Below are 17,561 nucleotides of genomic sequence, written 5' to 3'. Positions count from 1 at the left end.
ATTTACTATAATAGCAAATAGCTGGAGACTGGCAAAAAATATCCTAGATTCGTTTAACCTTCCGCTTTGCAATTACGTACGAACATAAGGAAAAAATAACTTTAGGTCCTTTAGGTAGTCAGGAAAAATTATTTTCTTCATGAGACACCGGTGTTCCAATCGTCCTTAAAGGGTTAAGCCGAGAGACGGTTTAACGTAATTATAATCAAAATAATGGAGACGAATTACTCAGAAACCGATGGAAATGTAATCTGATCATTATTTTGATTATAATAACAATAAGTCGACTCTTGGCTTAAGTCATAAGTGTGTCTAGGGCATTAGGCCTTAGACTCAGGCTAATCCTTGAGAATATTTAGCCTGTAAAATTTAGCAGGAAAGATTTATTTCAAACTTTCATACACTGATGGTTTAGGATCACCGATTAAAGGTCCTTTGGATATAGTTCTATAGCGTTACTTTACAAAAAAAATGCTCCCAAATATCCCAGTCCCAGTTAAGAGTAGATAAAAATCATATTTCTCCATATCCTTCTTTGTCCTCTCTGTATATTGGCTGTGCTACTGTGATAACCGGTGGGATGCCTCTGTGGGACCGATCAGAGTGGTACACGATTTATTGGAGAGATCGGATGCGCTCCGTAAAAGTTCCGGCTCTGTCCATAATTCGCTTCCCTTTACGCCTACATTTCCTTTTTCAAAGTTTGCCTATTCCTTTTCTAATCGAACAAAAACGCTTTTTGCCAAACAATCTTGGCGAATGAATCAGTCAGGGTTTAGCAGTCAACCTTACTACTGTTTTTAAAGCATATTCAAACAGAGAAAAAATTGTTGAATGCGTATCAATGATAACTTAAAATGAAAATCTAAAAAATAATGATGAAGGCAGAGAGCATAAAAGTGATGTGATCGGTAATATGGTTGACTTATGAGAATTCCCCTAAAAGCCTAATCTTTTATCTCCCGTTGTTGAATCTCTAAATCTTAAAACGGAAGGCGAAAAAAATCATGAAGCTTTTTTCTCAAAGCTTAAGTTTCATAACATTTATGATATAGTAGATGTTTTAGTAGACAAATTAGAGATATTTTTCTCTCAAATGGAATCCGAGTAGTAAATGCATAAATGCAATTTTCTGGCTTTCTTTTTTAATTCTTCTTCAAGCACGTTCTAAAACATGAGATCAATAAAAAAGACAAGTAAAACCTATAAGACGAGAAAAATATTCAGTGTTGGTAAAACACGGCATATAAACGATGTGGTTAATTTGCTTCTACTGCGTATATTACGTTAATGAATTTTCCATGCCATACGGAATTTATTTAATATCACAAAACGTTTTATTTGCTGACTAAATATTGTCTTTCCTTTGAGACATGAGGTCAATGAGCAAAGTTATTCGCTGTGTGCTCATATTTTATAGCTTTTTGATTCTTTTAATATACTTTTTTAGCGCCTCATTGTGAAATACTTAGTAATTATTTATATTGATTAGAGTAATTTTCACTTTTATTCTCGAACTCATCTCAATTGGAGTGTAAATTATATTCGCCATTGTTTTTTCTTTCTTTCTTGCTGTCTGCAGATTCCATCTCAAACGTAACAATCACCGGCAATAACTGGCTCCACCAAGGGGATCTACTTTCGCTGAAGGTGAAGTGTTCCGGATCACCACCGTTCCATCACTGCATCAAAATCCACAATGCTCCTTACAATGCCACCGGAAATGAGACATGCATGGATTGGATTCCCACGGATACATGTGACTTTGATGCTACGCACTTCACTTCGCAGGCAGAACAATATATTCTACTGGTGATCATCAAGAACGATGTCACCAAAACGATTAATCAGGTGGCCGTGAATATCTACGAGGTGAAGAAGCAGTCTCAGTTGTCTGTGATTGTTGTCCCAGTGGTTTTTACCCTCCTGGCGGTTATCTCGGTGATCTTTGGTGTCGCTTACTACATCCAGAATAAGAAGAGGTAAGTGGTTGTTCCTTAATTTCTTTTATTGAAAATTTAGTCCCAGTCTTATCTTCGGATTATTGCATGAACTACAGGCTATTTGGATTTTCTAATAGCATCTAAGAAAATCCATATCTTCAATAAGACGCTTTTAAAAATATCTGAGGACCTTTCCTACTTCGAAAACTAACATTTTATTGTAGATTGGCGTACATTAAAGGATCGCAACCAAATATGTTGTGAGTTCTTTACTCAATACGGTGCTTTTAAATACAAAAAAAAGTAGTCTATATGGCTTTCAGAATAGCTCAAACAGGGTCTTGCTTATCATTATCAATAATAGGGATTTCCAAAAAGAATAAATCTTTCTATTTTGTCCTTTTCAACCATTTCAGAAAATGGCTGTTTTACTAGTTAATCTCGCAGAATTAGCATTTCGTGCAGAGTTCAAGATTCAGCTGAGAATTGCCGAGAGATCTGAATCAAATTGTCTTAAGAAGTTTAATAAGCAACTTATATTTTATAAGACTGAAGACGTTAATTAAGAAAAAATTGCTCAGTAATTTTGTAATACGTAAATTTTCTTACAATCTTTCGTTTTATAAAAAATAGTTATTTTCTTAATTATACAATGACTTTTATATCTATATTTTCACAAAAAAAAATTTTCCTGTTAACATTCCAGCTCTCTTAATTAATTTTATTTTAGATTTTATAGTTTTTTAATCCAGTGATGAAAAATATAACCATTATAAAAAAGGAACATTAAATGTAGCTAAATTGTTAGTAAGGGTCGTAATAAATAAATTAGATATGGGATTTTTTCAATACGTCATAGCAAATATTAAATGAATTATAAAATAAAAATATTTCATTTGTAAGTAGTAGGGGAGACTGGGGCAAAAAGTCACAAAACGGATATTTTATTTTTTACAAGCTACTTGTGCGCTTCAAAAATTTCTAATTAGCGCAGTTTTATGGGAAATTTACCGCTCTACAACTTTGTGAAAGTAATTTTCCTCTATTTTGTAAGGAAATACGTTTATCGAGCCAATTTCTAAATGGTAATTTTGTGACTATTCTCAAAAATGCTGGGGCAAATAGTACCAGACATTGGGTATTATCATATTTTGATTCGTTTCATTACGGGCTTCCGTAAATTTGACAAAATACCTAGAGGACATATTTTCATAGAAAATTTATTCATCTACACCTTTGGAAAATACCGTTTTCTCTGCGAGAAAAGTGAGAAAACGAGAAAAGCACTTTTCAAGCTATTTTAGAAAAAAACACACAAAAGACTGCAAATCGTTTGACCAATGCAAGCAACAAGCGGCGAGACATGGCAATGACGTTTCTTTTTGCCGTGAGACATCAGAAATTGCTTCGATTTTTATTACATTTTGTTCTATACCTTTTGTTACTTTTTACCCCAAGTGGCCATTTTTAATAAAAGGATTTCTAGAGAAAAGAACTATTGTGAAATTCTAAAATAGATAGCGGATTCGTATTAAAAAAAATCCAAATTATTTAGAAAATATTCACCAGTGCATCAATTTTAGACAATAAGTAGGTAATAGTTGTTATCTTATGCAAGGAAAATATTTCAAAAATAGGGCTAAAAATTTCGATATTTTTTATTTTCTAAATTCCTTGTTCGAATTCTAAGAAACTTACGACATTGAAGAAGGTCTATGGAGGCTATCTATAGAAAAAAAATTGAGCCGCTATCTTTTTTACCTCGAAAAATATTGAATTTCGAATTTTTCGATTTGTGACTTTTTGCCCCAGTCTCCCCTACTTTAGGTTTTTGAGAGAAAACAATATTTCTATTTCACAAGTTTTTAATGTGATGGGTCGTTCTCCAAACCAATTGGTTTTGAACCTAAGAAAGGATCATGAAAAATACCTTATTAAGCCTATAGGTATCACATCCTTGATATGCAAAAATCTAATCTAATCGAAATGTCTACCTTATAAACGTTACTTGTTTGCGAAAATCGCCCGGCTGGGCTTTTAGGAAAGTCACTACTCCAATTTCAACCGAACCGTTAGTATTGCAAATCCTTTCAATCAAATGAAATCCCGAATAACTGTATACAATACATTTATGAATAACTACGCTACACCTACGGCATGTTTCAATAAAAATTAAAGAGATATATTGTGAGATTAAAATAACCGGGGTCTTGGAAATTCGGTCACAGTAGCACGTGGTGGTGGTCCAACTAGGATTCTCTTCTTAAGGGTACGTTGAGTTCAACAATTAAATTTTTACTCATTCCGAGTTGCGCTCATCTGAGCTTATGATAGATTTTGATTTACAAAGATTTTAAAGGAATTACAAATATAATTGTTACGACTTGACGCCCAAACCACTTTTTATAAAATCCGTCGATATTGGTACTCAAAGCCAAACAGCGGACTACATTGCCAATATATTATCAGAGACTATTAAAAAGTACGTAATACAGTGAACGTAAAATAATAATAATAATAAGTGATTAAAAAAAGCGATAAATAAAAAAGTGATAAAAAAGTAAATTATGTGTGATAAAATGAAAATTTCAAATTTAAACTAAGTGAACAAATTGGCTATATGGAATATGGACCCGAGTGAGTCCGACAGCCTAAGGTGCTGGACACACTTACGATTAAAATGCAGAGAAAACTAAGCTCATTCATAACCAAGTCAGTTCCTGACATACTGCAAACGAGGCTTAATATTTGCTGGCACTCACAAAACATAATTTTAGTGTGTTTTTATGCAGATATTTCTACTTAAATGCACCAATACTCCTTCAAAAATGAAACTACTTGTAAACTTACTTCGCAATCCACGTATAACAACAAGAACTATTAACTATAGAATCTCCTAAATTGGCTTAAGTCGCGAGTTAGCGTTCACCTCTCAAATAATTGTAATTGACAATAATTATTGCACTTGAACTCAGATGTAAATTTACAAATAGTTCCATTTTAAATAGAGTTCATGTACATTGCAATAAAAATATGTGCATAAAACCCTCAAAAGCTAGGTTTTGTCTATATCTTTGAATGCTAAGCCTCGTTTATAGTGTGTCAGGAACTGACTTGGCTATGACTCCTAGTCGGAGCTCAGTCGTCTCTGGACTTTAGTCGTAAGTGTGTCTACGGCATAACATAACATAAGAGAAAAAGAAGAAGAAAAAGTACGCTGCGAATTTTTTTTACTGTTGTCAGGACAATTGTTCCACGAATAAAAAGGCATGGAAAATCCTTCAAAATGAATACCAACACTTGGTGTGTTATGGGTGTATTGTACATTGTCTTAATTTAATACTGACTGATTTTTTAAATTTGCTAATTGGAACCGAATTTGTTGCACAAGGGAAGTTAGCTGTACCAAGTAGTAAAGACGACATTGTCCAAGAAAATCCACAGTTACATTGAAATTGCCCGTAAGACCTGTAAAAACCCGTTGGCTAAGTTTAGCTGGGTTTTTCAACAGCCTGTTGAGAAACAAAAAGCCCAGATAAGCTTATGGTAGCTGAGATTCTTTACAGGTAACCTTGAAGTGCGTGCAACTCAAGATGCCTGCAGTCCAGAATGCGTGAACATTCGATTGTGAATTGAATTTTGGAAGTAAAGGATCGTTTCGAGCCTATTTTATCCGTTTTAAAACGCCAAAAAGAGTTTGTGCGACGCGATTCTTTAGCCCTAAAATACAACTCACAATCAAATTTTCTCACATTTCGAGTTGCATGCATTTCGAGGTCACCTGTAAAGATTCTCCGCTACCATATGCTTATCTGGGCTTATGATTGATTTTGAGTTACAGATATTTCAAAGGGATTATAAACATATGTGTTACAAGTTACGACGCCCAAACCACTTTTTATAAAATCAGTGGATACTGACATTCAAAGCCAAACAGCGGATTACATTGTCAATATTATATTATCAGAGACATAAAAAGTACGGTGCGTAACATTTTTTTGCTGTTGTCACTGAGAATTGTTCAGCAAATAAAAAAGCATGCAAAAATCCTTCAAAGTGAATTCCATCACTTGGTGTGTTATGGATGTGTTGCGCATTGTCTTAATTTAATACTGACTGATATTTTAAATTTGCCTATTCTAACCGAATTTGTAGCACAAGGGAAGTTAGTTGTCATAGAAATTAATAAGAAGCAAGTAGTAAAGGCGACCCAAGAGCTCATGCAAATCATTTTTAAAAGAGAGCAATAAAATATATGAAAACAAAATCGAAGAAATTGTTAACGCAAATAAAAATATAAAAGTGATAATGCAATGGATTCCTGTACAAAGGGAATAAAAGAGCAGACAAAGCAGCAAAAGAAGCAACGAAGGAGGGGATATATATTGAATGCTACTTAAATAAGAAATAGTAGACAGCGCAAGAAGTGTGGAAAAAATGGACGAAATTATAGAAAACTAATTGTGAAGAAAAAGATAAATTTAAAGAAGTAAAGGCGACATTGTCCAAAAAATCCATAGTTATATCGGAATTACCCGTAAGACCTGTTAAAACCCGTTGGCTAAGTTTAGCTGGATTTCTCAACAGCCTGTTGAGAAACAAAAAAAGCCCAGATAAGCTTATGGTAGCTGAGATTATTTACAGGTGATCTCGAAATGCGTAAAAATTCAATTGTGAGTTGAATTTTGGAAGTAAAGAATCACGTCGAGCCTATTTTATCTGTTTCAGCGCCGTTATCTGGTTCGACGCGATCCTTTAGCCCCAAAATACAACTCACAATAAAATTTTCAGACTTTCCAAGTTGCACGCATTTCGAGGTCACCTCTAAAAAATCTCAGATACTAAGTTTATCTGGGCTTATTTTAACGTATGACTGATTTTGATTTACAGGGATTATAAACATAATTGTTACGACAAACCACTTTTTATAAAATCCGTGGATATTGACATTCAAAGCCAAACAGCGGACTACATTGTCAATATATTATCAGAGACTATTAAAAAGTACTGTGCGCAAATTTTTTTTGCTGGTGTCACTGGCAATTGTTTCGCGAGTAAAAAGGCATGGAAAAATCCTTCAAACTGAGTTCCAACACTTGGTGTGTTATGGATGTGTTGCGCATTGTCTTAATTTAATAATGACTGATTTTTTTAAATTTGCCCATTATAACCGACTTGTGCCACAAGCACAAGGGAAGTTAGTTGTCATAGAAATTAATAACAGTCAAGTATAGTAAAGGCGAGATTGTCTAACAAATCCATAGTTACATCGAAATTGCCCGTAAGACCTGTAAAACCCCGTTGGCTAAGTTTGACTGGGTTTCTCAACAGCCTGTTGAGAAACAAAGAGCCCAGATAAGCTTATAGTAGCTGAGATTCTTTACAGGTGACCTCGAAATGCGTGCAATTCGGAATGCGTACAAATTCGATTGTGAGTTGAATTTTGGAAGTAAAGAATCGCGTCGAGCCTATTTTATCTGTTACAGCGCCGAGAACAGTTTGTTCGACTCGATTCTTTACCCTCAATATTCAATTCACAATCGAATATTCGCTCATTCCGAGTTGCAAGGACCCGAGATTCACGCATTTCGAGGTCACCTGTAAAGTCTTAGCTATCATAAGCTTATATGGGCTTATTTTATCTTATGACTGATTTTGATTTACAGGGATTATAAATATAATTGCTACGGCGCCCAAGCCACTTTTTGTAAAATACGTGGATACTGGTACTCAAAGCCAAATAGCGGGCAACATTGCCAATATATTATCAGATACTATTGAAAAGTGCGGTGCTTTTTTTTGCTGACAATTGCTCTGCGAATAAAAAGGTATGGAAAATAGTTCCAAACGAATTCCAACACTTGGTGTGTTATGGATGTGTTGCGCATTGTCTTAATTTAATACTGACTGATATTTTATATTTGTCTATTCTAACCGAATTTATGGGACTAGGAAAGCTAAGTTGTCATAGAAATTAATAACAACCAAATAGTAAAGGCGACCCAAGAGCTCATGCAAATCATTTTTAAAAGAGAAGAGAGCAATAAAATATATGAAAACAAAATCGAAGAAATTGTTAACGCAAATAAAAATATAAAAGTGATAGTGCAATGGATTCCTGGACAAAGGGAATAAAAGAGCAGACAAAGCAGCAAAAGAAGCAACGAAGGAGGGGATATATCGTCGGTTGCGTCTACCTCTGTCGTATCTGCATTTCTTTTGTGTCAGCATTTCACGCAAGAGGGGACGTCTGTATTGTAGCTTGCACCGAATGCAGATACAAAACAAATGCAGATACGACAGAGGTAGACGCAACCGACGATATATTGAATGCTACTTAAATAAGAAATAGTAGACAGCGCAAGAAGTGTGGAAAAAAATGGACGAAATTATGGAAAACAAATTGTGAAGAAAAAGATAAATTTAAAGAAGTAAAGGCGACATTGTCCAAAAAAATCCATAGTTATATTGGAATTACCCGTAAGACCTGTAAAAACCCGTTGGCTAAGTTTAGCTGGATTTTTCAACAGCCTATTGAGAAACAAAAAAGCCCAGATAAGCTTATGGTAGCTGAGATTATTTACAGGTGACCTCGAAATGCGTAAAAATTCGATTGTGAGTTGAATTTTGGAAGTAAAGAATCACGTCGAGCCTATTTTATCTGTTTCAGCGCCGTTATCTGGTTCGACGCGATCCTTTAGCCCCAAAATACAACTCACAATAAAATTTTCAGACTTTTCAAGTTACACGCATTTCGAGGTCACCTCTAAAAAATCTCAGATACCAAGTTTATCTGGGCTTATTTTAACTTATGACTGATTTTGATTTACAGGGATTATAAACATAATTGTTACGACGCTGAAACCACTTTTTATAAATTCCGTGGACACTGGCACTCAAAGCCAAATAGTGGACTACATTGTTAATATATTATCAGAGACTCTTAAAAAATACGGTGTGCAAATTTTTTTTCTTGTGTCACTGACAATTGTTTCGCGAATAAAAAGGCATGGAAAAATCCTTCAAACTGAGTTCCAACACTTGGTGTGTTATGGATGTGTTGCGCATTGTCTTAATTTAATAATGACTGATTTTTTAAATTTGCCCATTATAACCGACTTTGTGGCACAAGGGAAGTTAGTTGTCATAGAAATTAATAACAGTCAACTATAGTAAAGGCGTGATTGTCCAACAAATCCATAGTTACATCGAAATTGCCCGTAAGACCTGTAAAACCCCGTTGGCTAAGTTTGACTGGGTTTCTCAACAGCCTGTTGAGAAATAAAGAGCCTAGATAAGCTTATGGTAGCTGAGATTCTTTACAGGTGACCTCGAAATGTGTGCAACTCGGAATGCGTAAAAAATCGATTGTGAGTTTAATTTTGGAAGTAAAGAATCACGTCAAGCCTATTTTATCTGTTACAGCGCCGAGAACAGTTTGTTCGACGCGATTCTCTACCCCCAATATTCAATTCACAATCGAATATTCGCGCATTTCGAGTTGCAAGGACCCCGAGATGCACGCATTTCGAGGTCACCTGTAAAGAATCTCAGCTACCATAAGCTTATCTGGGCTTATTTTATCTTATGAGTGATTTGGTTTACAGAGATTTTAAATATAATTGCTACGACGCCCAAGTCACTTTTTGTAAAATACGTGAATACTGACTCAATTGCCACACATTGCCAATATAATATCAGATACTATTGAAAAGTGCGGTGCACAATTTTTTTTGCTGACAATTGCTCTGCGAATAAAAAGGTATGGAAAATAGTTCCAAACGAATTCCAACACTTGGTGTGTTATGGATGTGATTTAATACTGACTGATTTTTTTTTAATTAGCTTATTATAGCCGAATTTATGAAACAAGGGAAGTTAAGTTGTCATAGAAATTAATAACAGTCAAGTATAGTAAAGACGAGATTGTCCAACAAATCTATAGTTACATCTAAATTACCCGTAAAACCCGTTGGCTAAGTTTGACTGGGTTTGTTAATAGGCTGTTGAAAAACAAATGGCCTAGATAAACTTATGTTAGCTGAGATTCTTTACAGGTCAGGTCACTCCGAAATACGTACAACTCGGAATGCCTACAACTCAGAATGCGTGAAAATTCGATTGTGAGGTTAATTTTGGGAGTAAAGAGTCGCATCAAACAAACTGTTCTTGGCAGTCGAAATGAATAAAATTAACTCGACACGATTCTTTACCTTCTAAATTCAAATCACAATTGATTTTTCACGCATTTCGAGGTCACCTGTAAAGAATCTCAGCTACCACAATCTTATCTGGGCTTATCACTAGTAATTTTAGAATAAGGGTCTAAGTACAGTGAGTTGGAGTAAGGATGAATAGGACCCATTGTTAAAAAGATCTCGATCTCAGATACAATATATACTCAAATTTCATCGAAATCGCTTCATAAACATTGAAAATATGGTCCGGTGTAATCCACCATTGGAAAGGTCTCGACCTCAGCTATAACATACTAAAATTTAAAGAAAAAGCATTGTCTAGTTTTCGAAATATTCTACATCGAAATTTCGAAAATCGAAGAGGTTATGTATCGAATTACCCCCCATTTAGACCATATCATCAACTTCCTACAATTTTTTAGACAAAAATTTTACTTAAACATAATGCAAAAACTTTTAGTTCAACTTGAAGAAAATTTAATACTGAAGCAAATAAGAGAAAACGCGGTTCATAGTTTTGGATATTCGCACGAGCGCTCCTTTACTTTCATCTCTGTTATCTTCGGAAACATATCGAATGGGTCAGTGAAATTTTTAAGGCATATTCTTAGACAATTTATCTATCTGATCTATCTTTAAACAATAAAAATACGGTGTTAATTGCCGTTTTCTGGTATTGCATGATGAGATGATGAATAAGGATAAAATCCTCATGTTTCATCCTTATTCTGTATAGGGGAAAGGCTCATAATTTTGACCAGTTTCTTATTTTGGACACTTTGAGGATAAAATTGAACACTAAAAATAAATTGATTGAAATCATGGATCTTTATTCCAATACTTGATGGACTTGATGAATAAAATTAATTCCATCTAAATACTTGTTCTTTTTGGAAGATTTTAACAATAAATACGTTAAATTTTGAATATGATTTGAGTTGAAATTGCTTTGTTGAAAATTCAGTGTGAGCAAATTGCTTACGAGAAATATGGCGGAACTTCGTGTTTACTTCAGTATTATTTAGCTGCGGTGTAGTACTAACAATATTTCTTTGCTTTTTTTGAGTGATATTGAATATTCATTGAATATTGTGTTGATTCACTTTAATGGTGATTTGTACATTTGACCTGTAGTGAGATTTGCCTTGTGAATTATATTTTTCGTGTGAAAAATGAGAAATTTTTTAAGACATTCACTAGTGAGGTGATACTCCTTATTTTGGACAGGTGTTTTTCTCTCGAAATTTCGTGAAGTTTTAGCTTTTGTGATGACTAGGTTGAACAAATGCCTGGAGAAACAAAGGAGCATCATCTCTAAAAAAGAGATGTAGTGAGAAAAGCCTTGAAAGGCTCCCGGAAAGGCCAAGGAATGCACAAATCCGAGCGTACTTGGAGTACCGAAGTCAACTCAATTTAATGAATGATATGGAAAGTTCCCGGGCTTCTTGTGACATTATACGTTTCCCTTACATGAACAGGAAGAAGACTTGGTAAGATTGGTTCATGAAATGAAGAACAATCGGCATCCTGTTGAGGCGGATTAGCTGTCTAAATTTACAGCCAAGTTGTCCAAATTAATAACCAAGTTGTCCAAAATAAGAGTCAAATTCACCTCTACATATCAATTCATTTTTAAACGCAATAAGACTAATTTTAGTAAAAAAAAGACAATAAACTCTTGCCAAGTTTCTTAACAATCCTTCTGAAAAGAGAGTAACAAAAAAAAGTCAGTTAGTATTGAAAATATCGCACTTCAAACTTGGAACATCGATGCTTTTAAGCAAACTGTCCAAAATTATGAGCCTTTACCCTATCGCTCAACATTTTGTTTATTTGAACATTTGAAAATCGACTTCAACATTTTTTTTAGGCACTTTGTGCATTACGCATCCAATTTTCCTCATTTTGAAGTTAAAAATTTCACACATTTCAAACGTCCAGATTTTGAAGACTTTATGAATGATATGCCTATAAATAATATGCCTAGTACTTATGAAAGCAAATTAGCAAATTCCTCTAATTTGCCCACAAACTGAATTTCCAATGACAGAATCAAACCTTTATATAAACTGATCTAGGCCTTTCACTAGCGCGTTTTTGTTTTGTTGAAACATTTTTTCTTTTTGCAGAACAATTGTTGAAGTGGCTGATTTCAACTTTGGCGAAACCCAATCACTAGATATGGAATACAAGACTTTCCAGCAGAGACTCATTGATAGTGTTCGAGAAGCCTTCCGGAGGCGATCTCCAAATCCTGGTCCGTCCCATTTAACAGGTGATTCTTCCCTGGACTACGGATCGATGACATAAAATTTTCAGCACATTAGAGAAAATAAAAAGAAGAAACAGTGTCTTTAGAGAAAAAAATCCACTGAAACTAACTGATATTAAACATTGGATGGCAAAAACAAAAAGGTAAGGAAAAGTAAATCAATATTTAGAAGGCTATTTCATATCAAAGAAATATAATTACAAAAAAAAGTAAATTTGAGCAATCAGAATACACAAATATTTCACTGATTTGAAATATTTTGCATAAAATATTTGCAAAATATTTTATTTCAATTGAATATTTGTTAAACTAGCCCATTTTTATCAAATGGGAAAAAACAGCTGAAAGTTTCCATGCAAGAAATTTATTGTAGTATTTTCACGTGTAAACTAAAGTTGGAGCAAAAAAAACGGAATGTTGCATTAAAAAGCAGAAAGAAGTGTCAATTAAGACAGAAAGGATGGGAAAGAATTGAAGAGATTTGGAAGGAAAAGTACTTTGCATAAATTGTAATAAATACAAAATAATTGTTGGCCTTTTCCATGTTTAAAGAAAAAAAAACAAAAATCTTACAAAAGAAATTATTGAAAACAATTTATGACCCAATGAAGAAGTTTAAGTGGAGAGTGAAGTTAAAACTTGTGATTTATTTTTTCCGTAATAATTGTAATAATTTTTTTTAGTGTATCATAAAAGATAAATATATCTATATATTTTTTATTAGTTTTAAAGAAAACAAAACAAATTTCCGGGAGTAATGTGCGTGCGTGTGATAAATTCTTTTTACACTTTTATTTGGTGTGAAGAATAAATTATTCGGCTCTTGGTGGCATTAAGGAGGTAGGAAGGATGATTTAGGAGAGCTAATTAGGATTTTCAGTGAATTTATTGTGTAACAGAAAGATATAGTCATAAATTATTTAGTAAAATATCACTTGAAGAAGAAATATCAATAAGTAATAATTTTTAGAATTACATTGGAGAAACAGAATTTACCCATTAGGACACAACACATAGGATCACACAAATTTATGCTCTTTATTCTCAAGAAAAAAAAAACATCTTTCTACCAATTAAAAAAAAAGAGAAACATTTGAATATAATCAAATATCCCAATAAAAAGTTTAACATTAAAATCATTTGTGGTATGAATTTACAGTGAGAAGATTGTCATAGAAGGAGCAACATCCAAAGATATATTGTCCATTTGGACTTTTGTCAGGATTCCAATCAGCTCCGTAGCAAATACTCTTGTGATCTCCGTTGAAAGTTGCTTCGATTTTGAGTTCAGGACTTGCTTCGTCGTAAGAAAATCTACAAATTGTAAAATTCTGATACATGCAAGCACACAGAATCAATTCTTCTTCGTGTGGATTAGACTTTAGGCGCCAAATTCCGCCACTTAGATTAATGCGAGTGAGAGGATTTTTTGGTGATCTCATGTCAAACACTCTTAGATGATCATCATAGCTCCCAGTGCAGAAAATGTCGGGATACTTCTCGAATGTGAGGAAGGAAGTCACTCCAGCTTCATGCGATTTTATAGTTATCTGTTCCTTCGTTGTATCTCTCAGATCGTATATCCGACAAAAAGAATCATCTCCTCCTGCAGGAAAGCCAATGATAAACAAATATCAGCTTCCGGTAGGTACGACTCCGCTGTTTTTGCTTTGGAACTCAAAACCGAGAATTAATATCGATTCCTTTTACACAATCATAAATAAGTTCTTTTTCGGATAGAGGAAAAGCACCAGAGCTGGTCAGTGTTCCTCGGATCGGATGGTTTTCCCGTGTATCAGAACCCCAAAATATATATTTTTTTTGGAAGATGTTCGCTGCTTTTTAGTCATCATTTCTAGTACGATGCATTGCGTTAAATAATATATGTATCTATTAATAATAATTTAATAATCTTAACTTGAATTAAGCTATTTTAGTTCCAAATAGACATAAGAGAAGGGTACCACGGGTCGATCGGCGGAATATTAAGAGACATCAGTGGCGGATCGAAGGTAATATTTAATTTATTAAGGATTATAAAAATAGATGATTGTTTGTCGTCACTAAATTATTATTTGAAAATTCTTTTATAGGGCACTTAGGGGAAAGTACTCTCCCTTCGAACGTCCATGCCTTCGAATAATGTAATTTTTGTTTATTTTCCTAAGAGACTTACACATAATTATCACGTAATTATCAAAAAATTGATAACAAGCTAACTAATATTTAATAGAAATGTGTTAAGTCTCTTAGGAAAAATAAGAGAAAATTCACATTATTCGAAGGCATGTACGTTCGAAGGGAGAGTTCCCCTACTAAAAATTCAACTATAAAAAATGTGTCTTATATTTTATGCTTATGCCTAACAAACAGAAAAAATATGGTCTGAAATTTTAATATTTAATTTAATTCCTTAATTGATATTCAAAAGTCAATACTTTTAAAACTAAAAATTACTAATCTGCTATCATCTACAGTGCCAGACAAAATTGTACCAATGTTTCAAAATTCTCTATAAAGGATTTAATATCTCAAGATCTAATTTATATTTTGACTAAAACTTTTTTTCAGAGAGATTTATTATAAAGCTACAAATTGTGTCTTATTCGAATTTTTTAGGAGAATAAAAAAAGGATGCATTGGTACAATTTTGTCACTTGTACCTAAACGCTACTTTTTGTTCTAAAATTTTATTTTATGAACCATTTACGTAAAAAGTGATTTAATATAATGACTTCCGGCTGTTATTAACGCATTTTGCATGAACACTTCCGGAATTTTTTCACTTACAACCTAAGTAATGGTATATTTGAGTAAAATACGCTCTTACATGAAAAAGTGTATCAATAACAGATTTTTGTCCAACAAAATGGCTACAAAACATGACGTAGGCCATATTACAGAGATCAGACTACGTACCTAGACGTGATCCAGTGGTAGGACTATCAAATCCGGACTCCAATCACAGTTTATTACCATTTATTGCTGTATTTGAGCGAAAAATCGCGTGCGGCGAGCTCTAAACTGTTGGCTAGTCTTTTAAACTAATCAAAATCGATATCCAGAGCAAGATCAGCTTTAGGGCATGATAACCGAATCATAAAATACTTGGCTGAATGAACGGTAAAGCAGAGAAAGAGAACGAAATGTAAAAGAAACTAAAACAGTTTTCAACTAATTTTACAATTCGACAACTAAACTGACATTTCTGAGATTTTTCAATATCTTTTCGATCCCAGGTGGTTATTTTACATATTTTCGCACTATATCAAATATTTCCATGGTCTTACAGCCCTATCGTCCGATTTTGGTATTAAACTTTATGATACTACATCAGTCCGTAAAATCTTTATAAATAATTTCGCTGCTTTTTTGCCTATACAGGGTATATAGGCTATTCAGCCGGGTAATTTATGGCAAAATTGTACCAATGCATCCTTTTTTTAAAAGGCTCTATAAAAATATTAGTAATTCTCCTAAAAAATTCTAATAAGACACAATTTGTAGCTTTATAATAAAGCTCTCTATAAAAAAAAGTTTTAGTCAAAATATAAATTAGATCTTGAGATATTAAATCCTTTATAGAGAATTTTGAAACATTGGTACAATTTTGTCCGTCACTGTATCTCTTAACATTCCGATCCGTGGTACTCTTCCCTTATAAATAAATTGAATAAATAACTCTACCGGTCGAATTGAAGAACCGGTCGACTCGAGGGCACTTTACCTTATGTAATTGCGCTTTCAAGAATCTATTAAAAAATATTGATTAAAAGCACTTGGAAATTTTGATGAATCAGGACAGAGTCTGCTAAAACTGTACAAAATCTGCTTCTCCGGAAGAAAAGTGTATACCTTCAATGTGAAATCCGTTTAACACGGATTTGAAATAACAGGTTTAGCACAGTTCCCGAAGATCTCGAAATTTTAAATATCAAGCAATTAATATTGATTTTTCGAAATCTAATATCCTATCTTGAGCTAAATTTTCCTTAAAATCATGCCTAAGAAGGTAGGGGAATTAATCCATATAATCTAGTCCCCGGCAAGTGGCCTTCAAAGTTGAAGCCAATTTCTTACTTTCACTTACAAATACGTATGGGAATTTTTCTGCACTCGTGATCGTTATGCTAAATATTTAAAAAGTGAGAAGTTTTTCCGTATTATAAGATACCTTTCCGTATGGAGGGATAAATATACTAAATTTTTGTTTAAATAAATTTTTTCCTTGGAGCACTGTGAGCTAAGTCCGAGATCAATTTAGGAATTGGCTTCAAATAGCTCCATATATAAAAAGGCCAACTTGCCAGGCGCTTGCATATAATCTTAAGCCTGAAAACCGTTATAAACCTCCCGACCTTTTCTCTTGTGAATGCAGAACTTTCTTTAATTTTAGTAAAATATTTAAGCTTACCAGTTAGAACAATGTCAGGCTTATTCTTATAAAATGAACACGTCCAGGCTTCAAAAGAGTGGGCTTTCCATCGATTGATCAGATTTATTGTGGAATTATTGGCCAAATCGAGGAGGGAAATGTATCCCTTTGAATCACTGACAAGGATCTGTTTATTCTGCGAGTTCCAGTCTAGGGACAGGGCAATGTTATCCTGAACTTCTGCGTCTATTCTGTGAGAAGTGATACATCCCAATTGGCTATCTTGCCAGGAAAACAATTCAATGTTTCCGGAAGATGTTGCTGTGGCTAGAAGAGGGATGTCTAAATTCTTCAACCACTTTTGATCCAAAATCCCATCGGTTTCTGTCTCGTGGAGTAGCTGTAGGTCAGAATCAGTTCCATTGAGGCTGAAACTGAAGATCAAAATTGATCCTTTTCTTCTGACCACTTCGGAAGTGCTGTCATCCAATTGATAAGTGCCACAAGCAAATATTTGTCCATGTTCTGGATGCAAACACCATTCTACCGAGTCAGCAAAGTATTTTGTATGAAAACTATGAAGACTCACAATGGACATTTATAAATACTTCGCGGAAAATGTATATTTGGATCAACAATAAAACGTGCGTTAATAAAATTTTCTAACCTTAATATTTGTTTACAAACAACCCGGCTGAACTTGAACCTGCCTGCACACTCATTCAATTTGTGTACGAGTTTTTGAATGAATCAGCTGATTTGGCTCTTTAAAT

At 33.9% G+C, this 17,561-nt stretch overlaps 2 protein-coding genes across 2 annotated transcripts in view; one reads left to right on the top strand and one right to left on the bottom strand.

Annotated features, from left to right (window-relative positions):
- Positions 1–13,549, top strand: part of LOC129809562 (uncharacterized) — a 24,025-nt gene extending 10,476 nt beyond the window's left edge. Inside the window, exons 5-6 of the mRNA XM_055859488.1 lie at positions 1,583–1,982; positions 12,271–13,549. Coding sequence (XP_055715463.1) covers positions 1,583–1,982; positions 12,271–12,451 — 581 coding nt within the window. The 3' untranslated portion in view covers positions 12,452–13,549. The remainder of the gene's footprint in view (positions 1–1,582; positions 1,983–12,270) is intronic.
- LOC129809563 (diphthine methyltransferase homolog) lies at positions 13,428–17,486 on the bottom strand. Its single transcript, XM_055859489.1, has 2 exons — positions 16,828–17,486; positions 13,428–14,019 (listed from the first exon to the last, which is right to left on the bottom strand). The coding sequence occupies exons 1-2, from the start codon at positions 17,384–17,386 to the stop codon at positions 13,550–13,552; spliced, it is 1,029 nt and encodes a 342-aa protein (XP_055715464.1). The 5' UTR covers positions 17,387–17,486; the 3' UTR covers positions 13,428–13,549.
- Positions 17,487–17,561: the final 75 nt, after the last annotated feature.

Source organism: Phlebotomus papatasi, chromosome 1 (genome assembly GCF_024763615.1).
Source record: "Phlebotomus papatasi isolate M1 chromosome 1, Ppap_2.1, whole genome shotgun sequence".
NCBI classification, from domain to species: Eukaryota; Metazoa; Arthropoda; class Insecta; order Diptera; family Psychodidae; genus Phlebotomus; species Phlebotomus papatasi.
This window is presented reverse-complemented; position numbering and strand designations above follow the sequence as displayed.

Excerpts from the sequence above, each read along its gene's own strand:
- LOC129809563 (XM_055859489.1), bottom strand. The coding sequence starts at position 17,386 with ATGTCCATTGTGAGTCTTCATAGTTTTCATACAAAATACTTTGCTGAC. Across the intron at positions 14,020-16,827 it reads GCCTGACATTGTTCTAACTG|GAGGAGATGATTCTTTTTGT; the intron begins GTAAGCTTAAAT and ends GCTTTCCTGCAG.